This window comes from Grampus griseus, assembly GCF_964374135.1.
Source record: "Grampus griseus genome assembly, chromosome: 11".
Classification (NCBI taxonomy): domain Eukaryota; kingdom Metazoa; phylum Chordata; class Mammalia; order Artiodactyla; family Delphinidae; genus Grampus; species Grampus griseus.
Genome location: NC_139005.1, coordinates 92,596,590 through 92,613,138, shown reverse-complemented (window position 1 = coordinate 92,613,138; position 16,549 = coordinate 92,596,590). Strand labels below are relative to the sequence as shown.

Below are 16,549 nucleotides of genomic sequence, written 5' to 3'. Positions count from 1 at the left end.
ATCTTCCCGGACCAGGGCTCGAACCCATGTCCCGTGCCTTGGCAGGCGGATTCTTAACCACTGCGCTACCAGGGATGTCCGATATAGGTAGTACTCTTACCTTCATTTTATGGATAAGGAAACTGAAGATAAGCAAAGGAAAGTCACTTGCTCAAAGCTATAAACCCACTCATTTGTGGCTTCAAAACTGGTGGTCTGAGGCTTCCCTGGTGGCACAGTGGTTGAGCCCTCGTCCGGGAAGGTCCCACATGCCGCGGAGCAACTAAGCCTGCGAGCCACAACTACTGAGCCTGCATTCTAGAGCCCACGAGCCACAACTACTGAAGCCCGCGCACCACAATGAAGAGTAGCCCCCACTTGCCACAACCAGAGAAAAGCCCACGTGCAGGAACGAGGACCCAACTCAGCCAAAAATAAATAAATAAATATATTAAAACAAACCAACAAAACTCATGGTCTTAACCGCTGGGCTACTATTTTTACTCATTCATTCATTTAATTAGTCAGTCAGTCAGTCAAATAGCTACAACATGCTGGTGCCAGTTGCTGAGCCAGGCATTATGAGGGAATACAACTTCATAGACCCAAGTTCCAGTCTAAAATCCTGCTGGTGCGGCTAACTGGGTCCACATTCAACCCACATCCCGTTCTTCAAGTCCAAAATAACAAGTGGTTCTTGCAACACACAGAGGGTTGGGCTATGTACTTCAACAAAGTTGATTTAAAAATTAGAAGTAACAGTCACCCCTAGATGTTTAGGGATCCTGTTTAAATTAAAAGATTTCTGTCAATGCAAACATCTTTGTAGACCAGATGGTTTGAAGACCCACTGGTAGGAGAAAGACACTGATTGCAAAGACAACTGGGTCAGAATCATCAAGGGTCTTGACTGCTAGGATAAAAGGTTTGGACTTTAGCCTGAGCTCAGTGGGCGAGCAGATCCTAGAAATGTGAAGAGAATTGTACTTTAGACAGCAAGTACACCTTTGGTTCTTCACAGAGGGACTGGAGGAATGACGACTATTTTGGAGGTTATTACGTGGAAAAAGAGGAGAAATGAATAATAAAGTTATTTCAGGGTACATTCAGCAGGAGTGAGGTATACATATCCAGATGTCACTTAAATTTTCTGGAGGCAGATTTCCAGTAGGCTCTTCATTAAAGAGATCAGCGTGATGGAAAGAGAAGACTTTTCTGGGTTCAAATCCCAGTCCTCCAAATTTCTAGTCCCGTACCCCTGGACAATTCATATGACATCTAGGGACTACAATTTCCTAATCTGCAAAGTGGGTATAATAATATCTACCTGCTAAGACTCTTGTGAAGGAGAACTAAATGGTAAAATACATATCAAGCACTTGGTAAATGGTACGCGTTCAATGTTTCTTTCTTTCCTCGGTTTCCTTCTAGCTACAAGTGGAGTTGGCATATGTCCTTCTCCCGCATCGGGCAGAGGAGAAGAATTCAAATAAACATTTTTCTCCATACATTACAATGATAAACCTCATAGTGGTGTTCTGAGAACACTGCAAAATCTGAAAGTGTTTTTCAACTGTCAGAGAAAGATTACATTTTCTTTTTGTTTTTCTAATTTTCTTTATTTATTTTTGGCTGAGTTGGGTCTTCGCTGCTGCGCAGGGTTTTCTCTAGTTGTGGCGAGCGGGGGGCTACTATTTGTTGAGGTGCGCGGGCTTCTCATTGCGGTGGCTTCTCTTGCTGCGGAGCACCGGCTCCAGGCGCAAGAGCTTCAGTAGTTGCTGCTCGCGGGCTCCAGAGCGCCGGCTCAGTAGTTGTGGCGCACGGGCTTAGTTGCTCTGTGGCATGTGGGATCTTCCCGGACCAGGGCTCCAACCTGTGTCCCCTGGATTGGCAGGCGAATTCTTAACCACTGCGCCACCAGGGAAGCCCAAGATTATATTTTCACTGCGTTGAATGACAAGGAACAACTTTTTCCTGGACACAGCCTTCCTCTCAAGAGAGCTGGGCCTCCATGAACAAGTCCGTGATCTCTCTGGTTTCAGCTCCTCGTCTATAAAATAGGGATGGTCCTCCTTGCTCACTTTATAGAAGTGTTTGTGGGATTCAGGGTTGTGAAAATTCTACAAAACAGTGCACCTGGGAGTGGTTGCTAAGCTCATCATCAGCTGTTTGCGGTACACTTCCGCTTCCGGCTCTGACTTCTCCCATCCCACTTGAGCGTCTCAGAAGGCACCGAGTCTGATTCTGCGTCCAGGACCTAGCACAGAGAATTACCTGGGTCAGTGACTGGCTCTCGGACTCAAGCGTCGGTCGCTCTGGTGTTGAATTATAGAATTCTTTGTAAATCAGTGATCAACCCCAGAGTTACCGAGAGAACGAACGGGATCTATCGCATTTAGAAACTATCCACAGTTCGTGTTGCTAGCCCCACATTTTAACATATTCTCACTTTCCTACTTACATTCTGTATTTGTGGGAAGTTCTGTGTTGTTTTTTTTTTTTTTTAACGGTCATTGATTTACACATTTTCTTATCTCTCAATCCCTTTCCTTTGCCTTCTTCACTTTCCTTTGTGATTGGCTGCAAATCATCTTAACATGACTGGCTAGGGCATCTGCCAGTTATCTTTCCCTTGATCCGATGGGAGAAATGGGAAGAAAAAAAGTGTCTTAAACTCCGCTGTTTTATTGGCTCCGCTTAGGGACGTACGGCGAAGACTTGGGCATCTCAAATTTATGATTGGTTCTTATATCCGTCAGTCACGCTGCAGCGAACCAAGTTCTTCGGCCCGTACCACTCCCGTTTGGCTGTAGGGGGTGGGGGTTAGGCTGGAAGGGTTTTCATTGGTCCGGAACTGCCCCGCTTGCGGCCCGAGCCCGCCCCCCGTTCGGTTGCCGTGGTTGCAGGCCAGGCCCGCCCGCTTGTCCTCTGACAGCGAGCCTTAGGGCGGAGGGAAGCGGGTCGGTCGGTCCCACAAGCACGAGGCTCCCGCGGCCAGGCCAGCACGGAGCCGTTGCCATGGCAGCCGCCGCCGGGGGCGCGGACGAAGAGTCGCGCTCTGGCCGCTCGAGCTCGGATGGCGAGTGCGCGGTGGCGCCAGAGCCGTTGACGGGGCCCGAGGGCCTCTTCTCCTTCGCCGACTTCGGGTCTGCGCTGGGCGGCGGCGCGGGGCTCCCGGGCCGAGCGGCCGGCGGGGCCCAGTCCCCGCTACGCTACCTTCACGTCCTGTGGCAGCAGGAGGCGGAGCCCCGCGATGAGCTGCTCTGTAAGATCCCCTCCGGACGGCTGAGGCGCGCCGCCAGGCCCCACCGCCGGCTCGGGCCCACGGGCAAGGAGGTGCACGGTGAGGAGCGCGGCGGGAGGCGGGGCTGGCCCTCGGCTGAGAATCGGGCCCTGATCTCCCCAGCCCGTTCAGGATGGTGTCCTCCGACGTCTGAGTTACGGACCTGGAGTGACCCCTGAGTCCACTTTCAGTACCAATAGTAGAATTATAGCTGCTAAGGACCATGAGTGTAAAAAAAGTAGTCTTCCCGCTCAGAACCAGTCCCGGTGGCTTTTCACATTTGGTAGTTCTTGAATAGAAACTTTTCCTGACTCCAGGTGTTTATTTGTAGATAATAAATGGGATACTGGAGAATATTATGATATCAGAGCCAAGTCCTACCAACTTACTTCTTTAAATGCACAGACCTGGATTGGACTTTTCTATCTCATTTAGGTCTTAGGCAAACTGTAGAACCTTTCAGCTTTAGTTTTCTCATCTGTAGAATGGGTATGGTATGCTTTACAGGGATGTTGCCAGAGTTATTAAGTAAGGTAAGGAATATATAGTTATTATTCTGCCTTTGTTGTGTGCCAAACACTGTTGGGTGGTTTCTGATCATTTCTGATCCTCGTCATAACTCACTGAGATCCAGATACTGTTCCCATTTTACTGAAGGTGAAACTGAGGTTCAGAGAAATTGTCTTGCTCCAAGTCACATAGCTAGAAATTGGCTATGCTGGTATTAGAACTCCTGCTCTGGTACTTCTACCATATTGTCTTTTACATTTTATGGATGCCATGGAAACCCTGAAAGTTTTAAGAATGGGGACTTTTAGGGGCCCTTTAATACCTACTTGTATCTTAGTGGTGTTATGAAGATTAAATGAAAATTTGAAAGTGCTATATGAATGTAAGGAATCGTTATATATATGAATTGCAATTTTTGTCCATTTCTCTGATGATAAAGGCATTGCTTTCTATTAGCCTCTAATATACAGGTAGTGTCATTGTGGAGAAAAAAGTTTCTCCATAGGAATCATCAAATTTAAGTAAGTCATTTGGGAGTGGTCTGTTTTGAAAGAGGATATAAGATTATCTGTGTAACCAGCTCACAGAGCGCTTCCGTGTAAATCACCTCATTTGGTCTTTGCAACAACTCAGGCCTGTCAGGAAAGAGCTCAACCTTGTTTTGCAGGTGATAGACCTGAGGCCCAGGGGGTTAACTAACTTGTTCACGGTCACCCAGCTCCGACAAGTGGCAGAGCCAAGATCTGCCTCCAAAGGCCTTGGAGGATTTGCTACAAAATGTGGCTTTTGCACTAGCTGTGTCACCTTTCAGGTTTCTCCTGGTTCCCGAGGTAGTGTCACTTGTATCCTGGCCCCTCTCTTTCTCTTTTTTTTTTTTTTTTTTTTTGCGGTACGCGGGCGTCTCACTGTTGTGGCCTCTGCCCCTGTGGAGCACAGGGTCCAGACGCGCAGGCTCAATGGCCATGGCTCACGGGCCCAGCCGCTCCACGGCATGTGGGATCTTCCTGGACCGGGGCACGAACCCTTGTCCCCTGCATCGGCAGGCGGACTCTCAACCTCTGCGCCACCGGGGAAGCCCTCTCTTTCTCTTTAGATGCCATTGTGGCAGAGTGGTGGGTAGCTAGGAAGCCATCACTTTTTGCTTCATCATGGCCATTGCTGGTTTGTTTTTTTTTTTTAACTGGCACTCTTATTGTCTTCACAGCTCTGAAGAGGCTGAGGGATTCAGCCAATGCCAACGATGTGGAAACAGGTGAGTGTGCAGAGTGAGTCCAGCTCCCCGGTCTGGTCGGGGAAGGAAGAATCCAGGTAACCAACATCTGGGAAGACAGTGCTTGAATTCTGCTGGCTCACCCCTAGGACCAGGCTCGCTGTACTTATTGTATAACTGCAGTCATCTTGCAGATGACAAGTCTGGCTCAGATGCTCACTCTTCCCATGCTTCCCTGTCACCCTGTACTTCCTGATGTCATAGTGTTTATCATCCTGTGGGCTCCATGGTGGTGGGGACCATGTCTGCTTTTGTATCCCTGGCACCCAGCCGCAGAGTAGGAGCTTTTTGGAACTTGTGGTTAATGGGAATGAACAGTCAATTTGAAGTGCCAGGAGAGCCACCACTTTCAACTGCTCCCTGAGGCCTTGTGGTAGTTGGGTCAGTGGTTCTCAAACTTTAGTTGACAGAACATCTGAAAGGCATGGGAGAGGCTCCTAGCAGGACACCACTTTGTTTTTTGTTGTTGCTCTTCACCATTTGCTAGCTGACAGGGCAGTAGCAGCATCAAAGCTACAAGACAAGCTATAGGAAAAAAATTTTAATTGTATTCACTGACAATTCTTTCTGTGAATCAGGGAAAAGTGGTATATGGGTTTTCTTTGGCCGCTGTAACAAATTACCACAAAGATAATGTAAAACAACACAAGTTTATCATCAGACAGTTCTATAGGTCGGAAGTCTAACACAGGTCTCACCAGGCTGAAATCAAAGTGTCTGTATTTCTTTCTGGAGGCTCAAGGGAGATCTGTTTCCCCGCCTTTTCCACCTCGTAGTTTTCTACCTTCATCTTCAAAGTCAGCCGAGGGATAAGAGCCCGTTTATAGCAGGCGTGGAGAGAAGGTCGTTCCCCTCAGGGAGCTGGGCGTTAAAACACAGGCCTAGAGTGGGTCCCTTATCCCTGGCAGAGCATAGTGAGCAGGCCTGGAAACTGGAGGGGTTTCCAGCGCTCTCCACTTTTATCTCTTTTCCATGAACTTTAATATTGTGGAATATTTGGGTAGCAACCTATATAGCTTTTCAAGGAAAGATGATGTGTTCTCTTTTTAATATCTTGAGTGTGTGGCCAGAGAATATTTTAATTACACCTCCGTTTCACAGAAAGTCTAGTTTATCTTTTTTTTTTAAAATGGGTTTATTTTCTTTTATTTTCTTTCTCACATTTATTTACTTAAAGATTTATTAATTAGTTTTTTTTTTTTTTTTTTTCCGGCCGCGTTGGGTCTTAGTTGAGGCATGCGGGATCTTTTGTTGCGACGCATGGGCTTCTCTCTAGTTGTAACGTGTGGGTTTTCTCTTCTCTAGTCGTGGCATGCAAGCTCCAGGGCACGTGGGCTCTGTAGTTGTGGCGCACGGGTTCCAGAGCACATGGACTCTGTAGGTTACGGCACATGGGCTCTGTAGGTTGCGGCCTGCAGGCTCTCTAGTTGAGGCGCGTGAGCTCAGTAGTTGTGGCGCTCGGGTTAGTTGCCCTGTGGCATGTGGGATCTTAGTTCCCTGACCAGGGATCGAATCCACGTACCCTGCATCGGAAGGCAGATTCTTAACTACTGGACCACCAGGGAAGTCCCTCTCTCTTTTTTAAATTGAAGTATAGTTGATGTACAATATTATATAAGTTACAAGTGTACAGTATAGAGATTCACAATTTTTACAGGTTATACTCCATTTATAGTTATTATAAAATACTGGCTATATTCTAGTTTATCTTTTTTTTTTAAATTTATTTTTGGCTGCGTTGGGTCTTTGTTGCTGTGCACGGGCTTTCTCTAGCTGTGGTGAGCAGGGGCTACTCTTCGTTGTGGTGCGAGGGCTTCTCATTGTGGTGGCTTCTCTTTGTTGTGGAGCACAGGCCCTAGGCATGTGGGCTTCAGTAGTTGTGGCACGTGGGCTCTGGAGCGTAGTCTCACTAGTTGTGGCACACGGGCTTAGTTGCTCCGCAGCATGTGGGATCTTCCTGGTCCAGGGCTTGAACCCGTGTCCCCTGCATTGGCAGGCGGATTCTTAGCCTTTGCGCCACCAGGGAAGTTCCACATCTAGTTTATCTTGAATCAGGTGTCCACATGATGGTTTTATTATTTTGGTGGAAATGCTGTAATTTTCCATTCAGAGTCTGTGACACACCCATCTTCAAATCTAAGTGGCTCTTAGATTTACCAGGCCCTTGCAGGACTCTGACAGCGAAAGTGGCTGTAGATTGGCCTCTTCATTCCTTTTCCTGTATGGTTAGCATTTTGTTTAATCTTGCTCTGCATGTTTGTTGGTTTTTTTGGTATAGGTTAGCAATTACAGTGGATGTAAAGTTTATACCCTGCTATCGTTAAATCGTAAGTGCCTTTCTGTGAATTCATAATCATTTAAAAGATTTTAAATGTGAAAATAATATGGGCATTTAAAATGTTTTGAAAATTAGAAAAATCTTCATGAAAAACATCCTTAATGTCAGCAAAGGAATCTCTGTTAATATTTTGGTGAATATCCTTCCTGTCCTTTTTCCTATACAGAGGAAGTTTCTTGAAGGGCTTGCAAACTGTGCTGTATACACAATTTTGTAGCCCGCATAATGTTTTGTGTATCATAAACATTTTTCATAGTCTTCATAACCATTTGTCTTTTCAAAACGGAAGCGTTATTCTTTCCTATTTATAGAATGAATATGTAGCTGTACAATTTTTTTGAAGCTTATAAAGTAAAAAGTAGAAATCACCTTGCAATTCCATGCCTCAGTTATAACCACAATTTGTAGTGGACGCACATGATGCCTTCAGAGGGACAAAGCAAGAGTTATTTAGTCAGTCACATGTTTGCACACTGGCTTTTCATTTTTAAGATAATTTCCCAGGAATGGGGTTGTTACCTCAAAGGATACGCCCATCTTGATGGCTTCTGATAGATGTTGCTGAAGTGCTTTCCATAAAGACTGTAGCTGCACAAATCACAGAACTGGAACTGACTATTTTAGCTTTGCTCTATCTCTTGGATACTGGCCCTCGTTTGGTGATGAACACAGAGGTGACTGGAAGCTTCTCCTTCTCCTCCACTCTCATAACCCTTTCCCACCACCTTCATTCGTTCATTTATTCAGTCAGTCAGCAACATTCATGGAGCAGGGCAAGTCATATCTTGGTCCAAGATATTAAGAAACAAAACAAAAAACCTACAGAATAGTTGGAGAAGAAGAGTATAAAGCAACACCACTTCTAAAAAAAAAAAAAAAACCCGAGGAAACTGAAGTCCTGTATTTAGTTGGAGAGGTGTAAGTTCTCGAGCCAGAGAAACCTGGGTTCCTATCCCAGCTTGGCCTCCTGTTGGCTTGGGCTGGAGTCTGTCTCCTGATCTGTACCATGGATGTGATACTGTGCTGAGTGGTTGAGGGGTTTGGCAGTCAGGTACCTGACGCCTGGCTGGTGCTCCGTCTACAGTCGTAGTTACTCTAAAAGAGCACAGCATATGAATTTGAGAGTAGCAGGATGAACAGGGCACTATGGGGATGCAGGAGAGGGGGCAGCTCACTCAGCTTGAGGAGATGAGAGAGATTCACAAAGCAGGAGATACCTGGATTTCATTTGGAAGGACTCAAGTCCTTGAGAGCTTTGCTGGGGGCTTACTAGAGCATTTTGTTTCTTGCTCTGAATGATGTTTGGCGGTAAGTTCTGCCTTTCAGTTGACGTGGACGTGTAATGCACAATGCCTCACATTTTATAATGGCTCTGTACTTTTCAAGGAAGGAATTGCTCATCCATTATTCTCATTACAGCAACTCTGGAGGTTAGCAGGGCAGAGATTCCTCCCATTCGCTGGTGAACGGGGGCCTAAATCTAGGCCTTCCCACTGCCCCGTGCTGTTGGCAATGAACTCCTTTCCTTTTTGCTTAGTTTAGCCTGGGACTTGGTCTGTGTGGCAGAGCCTGTGCTCCGTCCACTCTAAAGGGCTGCCTCCTGGGAGCAAAGTAAGAATCAGCCCACAGCTCGCTCGGCTGTGTCCAGCTGGAATGGATGTGCAGCCAGATGCAGGGAGAGGGGCGGGGCCCGAGTCCACGCCGGGGACTTCCACGGCGCCCAAATTTCTGACCCTGAGGGCCGAGATTCTTCTATGATGTTTTATCCCTAGACACGTAGTTTGAGCACCCAGAATACGGGCCCTCAGTTGTGTCCTCAGGAGAACAAGTCCCTTGTCGTGGCAGTCCCCGTGGGGCCAGCATCTAGGAGGGACTGGCTCTCCCAAACATTGTCAATGCCTTGCCTGGAAGGGCCCCTGAGCATCCCCATCTATCCCCTGGGGCTGCAGCCTGGCTAACACTGCCGCTCTCTCCACTTGCTCCCTCTGTCTTCGTGGTGTCAGTGCAGCAGCTGCTGGAAGATGGCGCGGATCCCTGTGCAGCTGACGACAAGGGCCGCACAGCCCTACACTTTGCCTCCTGCAACGGCAATGACCAGATTGGTGAGTCCTGGGGAGGGGGAGGGGGAGGGAGGGAGGCTGGGCGAGTAGCATCACTTCTGAGGGGCTGGGGGAGGATCTGCTGTCTGCTCAGCCGGGTGCTGGATATAAGGAAGACCCAGCCCCTCTCACTCCTTTAGCCTGTGGAACTGGCACTGCCAGACCGGGCCAGGGGTCCACCAGGGGAAAGAATATGATTGCCTCTGAGGTCGGACCAGTCCTTCAAGACGTTCAGGCAGCATTTACTCAGTGCTAAGGGCAGCAGCGGGACAGCCCCCCCTTTTTTATAAGTTTTTTTTGGACGTGGTATAACTTATAAACAGTGAGCTTTCTGTGTGTATACACTGCTGTAACCGCCTCCTGGATCAAAATATAGAATATTTTCAGCACCCAGCAGCCTGCCTCATGCCCCTTCCAGTCCTTACCCCTGCGTGGACCTTGATCACCATAGATTAGTTTTGCCTGTTTTTCAATTTCACATAAATGGAAGCACAGAATATGCACTCTTTTGTATCTTGAATTCTTTCACTCAAAATTATATCCTTGAGGGACTTCCCTGGTGGTCCAGTGGTTAAGTCTCTGCGCTTCCAATGCATGGGGGAGGGTTCTGTCCCTAGTCGGGGAACTAGGATCCCACATGCTGCGCGGCCAAAATACAAGAAAAGGAAGTATATTCTTGAGACTCATCCCTGAAGGTTGTGAGTAATGGTAGTTCTTTGCTCTCATTGCTGGCTGGTGTTTCATCGCGTGACGGACCATGGTTCACCCGTTCTACTATTGATGGGCATTTGTGTTTTTTCCAGGTCTGGACTATTAGGAGGAGCAAAGCTGCTAGGAACATTTTTGTACATGTGACCTGATGGATATAAGCACTTATCTGTGTTAGAATTGTTGGGTCACTGGGGTACACACATGTTTAGCTAGCGTGTACTACCGAACTTTTCCCAAAGATGGTTCTACCCATATACACTCCCACCAGCACTGTGAGAGAGTTCCACATTTTCCCACATCCTTGGCAGTGCTTGGTATTATCTCTTTTAAATTTTAGCCCTTCTGGTATAGTGGTATCTCCTTGTGGTTTAACTTGCGTTTCTCTGATGGTCAGTAATGTTGAGCACATCTTCAGGTATTTATTGGCCATTTTTGTATCCTCTTTTGTGGAGTATCTGTTCAAGTCTCTTGTCCATTTTTTTTAACAAGTTGCCTATCTTTTTCTTATTGATTTGTAGAAATTCTTCATATATTCTGGACATAAATCATTTATTAAATATAAATGACTTTCTCAGCTTGCCTGTTTGTTCTCTGAATGTTCTCATTTGATGAACACAAGTTCTTAATTTTAATTTTATTTATTTTTATTTATTTATTTATATTTGGCTGCGTTGGGTCTTCATTGCTGCACACGGGCTTTCTCTAGTTGCGGTGAGCGGGCGCTACTCTTTGTTGCGGTGCACAGGCTTTTCATTGCGGTGGTTTCTCTTGCTGCGGAGCACAGGCTCTAGGAGTGCGGGCTTCAGTAGTAGTGGCTCGCAGGCTCAGTAGTTGTGGTGCACGGGCTTAGTTGCTCCACGGCATGTGGAATCTTCTGCACCAGGGATCGAACCTGTGTGCCCTGCATTGGCAGGCGGATTCTTATCCACTGCGCCACTAGGAAAGTCCCACAAGTTCTTAATTTTAATGATTCCAATTTATCAATCTTTTCTTTTTTATGGTTAGTATTTTTGTGACCTGTTTCGGAAATCTTTGCCTGTCCCAAGGTTGTGAAGATATTCTCCTGTTCTCTTCTACAGGCCTGACTGTTATAGCTTTCACATTTAGGTCATGGTCCCTCCTGAATTAGTTTCTGTATATGTTGTGAGGCTCAGATTGGCCTCCTCATGTGAGTTAGTCTGCCTGCACATCCATCTGGGTAACTGGTGAGCCCTGGTGACACCACAGCCTGCCCCTGATGTGACATAGAGACTCGTGAGGAGGGGGTGCTCAGCATCTTCTATTGGCCTAATTCCCACTCTGGTGCTTGGCTGTGGAAGGAGCAGAAAATGCCCTTGAGAGCCTTCACTAGCAGCCACTGCTATTGGAAGAACTTTCTTTAACCCCTAGAGTCTCAGTCCCGTAATGCCTGCATAGGCCAGGGGGCCCTCCCAGAATCCTCAGTTCCTGGCCCTAGAGTCCTGCACATGAGCCTTAGGGGCGAATGAGCCAGTGAGTGAGTGGATGAAACAGCGTGGGGGACTGTGTGAGCTTTCAGTGTCCCCCACTTTGAGCGAGCCTCTTTAGCTAGGTCACGGGTGGGGTTAGGGTGCTGCTCATAGAAGCCCCCAACAGCTCCTCTTGGGTTTTCCTGTTTCCAGTGCAGCTGCTTCTGGACCATGGAGCCGACCCCAATCAGCGAGACGGGCTGGGGAACACACCACTGCACCTGGGTAAGTGCCTGGCGAGCTGCCGAGACACCCTTCTCTGCAGCACAGACAGGCTCCTCTGATGGAGAGCCTGGGGTCCTGCAGGCTCCCAGCAGGCTCTGCTGTCATCTGGGGGGAGCCTGAGCCCCCAGGGCCACACTCCCCTCGGACTGTGTCCCGTGGCTGTCCCCATCCATCACCAGTTGGCTGTGCCCTGAGCAGAGCTGATTTTACAACCTGAGCTGACTCAGCAGCAGCTCTGTTAGGGGAGGTTCCCGCCTTGAGGCTGACTCACACTGTGGCTCACGGTGAGGCAGGTCCCGTCTCCAAGCCTCAGTTTCCCCAGCTGTACAGGGAGGGAGTCGGATTTGATCACCGAGTCCCTCCCAGTTGCTGCCTTGGGGATGCCTTCTCAGGGGGCGTGACCTGGCATCGGGACCCTCAGAGACAGTCCTGCTCCTCCGGTGGGCACCCAGGCCAAGCCCCAGTGGTCCTGGACTCTCAGTCCCTGTTCTTCTCCCTCAGCGGCCTGCACCAACCACGTCCCTGTCATCACCACACTGCTGCGAGGAGGTGAGTGGTCTCCTCCCCTTCTCCCTCCTCTCTCCCCCTCACCCCCAGCATGCTCACCTCTGCCTGCCCACAGGGGCCCGGGTAGATGCCCTGGACCGAGCGGGCCGCACGCCCCTGCACCTGGCCAAGTCGAAGCTCAACATCCTGCAGGAAGGCCACTCCCAGTGCCTGGAGGCCGTGCGGCTGGAGGTGAAGCAGGTGAGCGCCCCCCTCAGCTGAGCTGCGGCCCCGAGCAAACCCTGGGCAGGTGCTGCCCGAACCACAGACACGCCCACCTTCGGCACCAGGGCTCCTGGGTGGCTTCACGCGGACCCCAGCTGGCACCTGTTCCACTGTGCCCCTCGGCAGCAGCATCAGGCCGCTCTGTGCCTCCCAGCACACCCTCAGCCCACCCTCCGGTTTCAGATCATCCAGATGCTGAGGGAGTACCTGGAGCGCCTGGGGCGGCACGAGCAGCGGGAGCGGCTGGATGACCTCTGCACCCGCCTCCAGATGACAAGCACCAAAGAGCAGGTGAGCCGCAGCTGCAGGTCCAGACCCAGGCCCTGGCCGGAGCCTCAGGGCCAGCCCACCCCTGCTCTGACGCAGGAGAAAGGCGTGGCTGCAGGCCTGTCGCCCACTGTGGACCTCAGAGCCTCTGTCCACTTCCTTTGAAGCTTCCCGGGCCCTTCTCTCTGGGGCGGTCTGAGACCACCTGGCAGCAAGGATTCAGCCTCAGACAGCAGCTCCCTAGTCATGGTGAAGCCACCACATGCCCTGCGGGGAGAGACAGTGTCTGCCCTCCATGCCTGTGGTGCTGCTGGGGGGACCCGGGGGCACCCCATAACAGAGCCTCGGTTTCATCCCGCAGGTGGATGAAGTGACCGACCTGCTGGCCAGCTTCACCTCCCTCAGTTTGCAGATGCAGAACATGGAGAAGAGGTAGCAAGAGAGGCTCCCTGCCCTCCCGCTCCGCCGCTCTCCCCCGCCCCACTGCCCTCTCATTACAAAGGAAAAGCCCAGTGCCTGGGACTTTGTCTGCCGAGGCCCTCGCCCCCAGCTGCTGTGAGGCAGAGATGCTCCCTCACTGACCTCAGCGCCACTCCCAGCCGCGGTCTCCATCGTCCCTGGAGGCCGGGACCACAGCCCACAGCGTCTTCCTTCGGCTCCCACGGCGCCGCAGCCACGCCTCACTCAGCTCTGGCCGACGCGCTATCCTAGCAGGCCTCACTCGTCCCATGGCCTCCCTGGCACCCTCGGCAGGCCCCAGACCCTTCTCTGTCTCCAACCGTGGGCTCGTTGTGGCCAGCAGGGTTTGGCTTAGGGCGGGCACCCTCTGGCCTAGAGGGCTTCTGGGCTGGCCCCGCACCTCTCACCAGCACTTAGATTTAGGCTTGTCACCGGACTTTCAAGGAGACATGGCAGTGAGTTTCTCTGGTTGGAAGGAGGGGGTTGGTGAAGCCTAGACCTTAGAAATACAAGGTTAGGAAGGGCCCGGCTGAACCCAAAGCAGGGAATCCCCAGCCTTTTTTCTCCCAATCATTGAAACACCAGGAGGGGGTCGCCATTCTGCAGCCTAGTTGTAGTAGGTGGAGGAGTGTCCCCCAGGATGGCCATGTACTGATCCCAGGAACCTGTGAACATTACCTTAAATGACAAAAGGGACTTTGCAGATGTTATTAAATTAAGGGTCTTTAGACAAGGCGACTGTCCTGGATTATCCAGGCGGGCCTGATATAATCACACGGATCCTTATTAGAGGGAAGCAGGAGCTCAGAGAGGAAGCAGGAGATGTGGTGACGGAAGCAAGAAATCGGAGTAACTCGAGGAAGGGGTCACAAGCCAAGGAATGCAGGCGGCCTCCAGAAGCTGGAAAAGGCGAGGAAATGGATTCTCCCTTCAGAGCTTCCAGAAGGGACCGGCCTGCCGACACCTTGACTTTAGCTCAGAGAGATCTCAGATTCTGACTGCCAGAACCATAAGAGAATAAATTTGTGTTGTTTGAAGGCCCAAAAACTCATTGCAAAGAAGCCCCACCCCGCCACCCCCTGCCACTTCTGCCCCGATAGGAGCAGACATTATTCCCCTTGGGACTCCAACACGCCAAAGGCGGCGCCCCCTCCTGGAAGGGATCTGCCACAGCAGGAAGCCTGAAGGGAGGGCCTGCTGTGCCCAGCCCTCTCCCAGGAACCATTCTACTGCAGAGTAAAGACAGACTGTTTCCAGATCGGCAGTCCCTGTCTGCTCTGGCTCTGCCCCACCTTCCCTCTCACCCAGTTGGCATCCTGGCTGCTTTTCAGAGGAGGGGAGCTTGTCTCCCAAATCCCAGCTCGATCAGACCTGAACTGAACTCATGGGACCCAGCTGTTCCCTAGACCCTAAGGAAAAAAAGGGTCTCTCTGTGGGGCTGAGGTACAGGCCCGGGGCTGCCTCCAGGACCCTGGGAGAGGGGAGGCTGCAAGCCCCACCAGGTGGCCAGGGTTGGGGACGGTACCCTCCCCAAAACTGGGGATAGAGGAGGGCAGAGGAAGCAGTAAAGTGTGTCCATGCAACACAAGCTGCTGCTGCCGTGAGCAGGGTGGCTGCGGGCTGGCCGTGTGCCAGAGGAAGGTGAGGAGCGACCTGTGAGTGGGACAGGCGGGTGGGCGGGGCGGCCTTTCTCCCTTCCTTCCTGCCCACGTGATTAACCCCCGCAGGTGAGCCTGCCCCCTCAGGCCCAGGGGGCACGCTAGAGCTTGCCCTCTGGGGGCTCTGCTGGGGCCTGTGCCTGGACACAGCCCCGCTTTGGCCCTGGCCCCAGGGGTGGGGCTGAGCAGGGAAGAGCCCGGGGCAGAGGAGAAGCAGGATGGGAGGGAAGGGACCTCAAACTCCGTGAGCTTGCTTCTCTGGGCCTCCCTCCAGCACACCTCCGGGGCTGATCACCCTAAAGAGCCTTGAGGCAAGGCTTCTCAACCTCAGGTCTAAGGGGTTCAATTAGTGGGCCATTAGAGAGGTATGAACCCCCTGAAACGATGCAAGATTTTGTGGGAAGAGTACGCATGTACTGATAAAAGGGTCTATAGCATTTATTCTGAGCAGGGTCCACATTCAGAAGAGGTTAGGATCTCTTGCTGCAGAACTTTGGGAGCAGATAGGTGAGAGGCCTGCCCAGGGCATCCTGGGGACTGCCTGGGCACTTCTGGGACCCATTATCCCCTAGGGCAGCCTGCTTTCTATTGGCAGAGCTGAGGAGGTGGGGCGTGCTGAGACTGTGAAATTGCCCTGAGATGACTGCGCATTTCTAAGATAACTAACCTGCCTCGGAGACTCACGGGCTAACCCCTAACAAGTCCTTGGCCTGGACCAAGCCATCCCCACCTGGCAAGTGGGGCGCCTCCCTGCAGCATCCTCTATCCCTGTGGTGCCCCGCCCACCCGTCCCTGGCCCTGTAGCCATGGAACTAGGAGGATGCCCACTGGGGCAAGCGAGGGGGCCATTATGAGCCCCACCCTGGCCTACAGACAGTGAACAAAAGGCTTGACAGATGAAGGTGGCTTGGGGGCCAGCCATCAGACACTTGCCAGACGGCCAGGCAGCTAGCCAATCTGCCTCGATCCTTTTGTGGCCAAGATTTTTCCTGCAATCCCAAATCTCTCTGAAGATCCAGCCAGTTAAAGTCAGCCTGACATTAGGGTGAGTCAGAAAACACACAAGTTGGCCCTGAGCAGACTGGGCTGAGCAGGGCAGGATGGAGAACTGGACACAGCAGGATGCAGAACTGCCCACACGGGAGTTAGCTCTGTTACTAGCTGCTCTGGGAGCTACCGAGTTGGTGGGGGGAGCAGGGAGGGGGCCAGGGGGTTGGGGGGGCAGTAAGAAGAAGTCCTGTTTGCTGATTTCCCCGGCTGGGTAGGGTCCTTTGCTTTATACCTCCCATTTCATTCACGTTGGAAATACCTATCAAGCACTTGCCATGTGCTGGGCAATGTTCCAGGTAGGAATACAACAGGGAACAAGAAAAGCAAACTAAAATCCCTGCCTTTGCCCATGGCAGACGGTGGTAATGCCTGGGAGATGTTCACAACTTCTCCCAACCATGCTGTGAGATAACCGGCCTTGCTGGTGCTTTGGACGGGTGAG

At 50.9% G+C, this 16,549-nt stretch overlaps 1 protein-coding gene across 2 annotated transcripts; it reads left to right on the top strand.

Moving 5' to 3' along the window:
- Positions 1 to 2,997: 2,997 nt before the first annotated feature.
- Positions 2,998 to 14,574, top strand: ANKRD54 (ankyrin repeat domain 54; the record flags this gene model as incomplete). Of its 2 annotated transcripts, XM_082666852.1 has the most annotated exons (8): positions 2,998 to 3,322; positions 4,977 to 5,024; positions 9,384 to 9,482; positions 11,831 to 11,902; positions 12,404 to 12,451; positions 12,525 to 12,649; positions 12,857 to 12,964; positions 13,302 to 14,574. In XM_082666852.1, the coding sequence occupies 8 exons, from the start codon at positions 2,998 to 3,000 to the stop codon at positions 13,374 to 13,376; spliced, it is 900 nt and encodes a 299-aa protein (XP_082522978.1). In that variant the 3' UTR covers positions 13,377 to 14,574. The 2 variants fall into 2 exon arrangements, with proteins under 2 accessions (XP_082522978.1, XP_082522979.1); XM_082666853.1 differs by lacking the exon at positions 9,384 to 9,482.
- Positions 14,575 to 16,549: the final 1,975 nt, after the last annotated feature.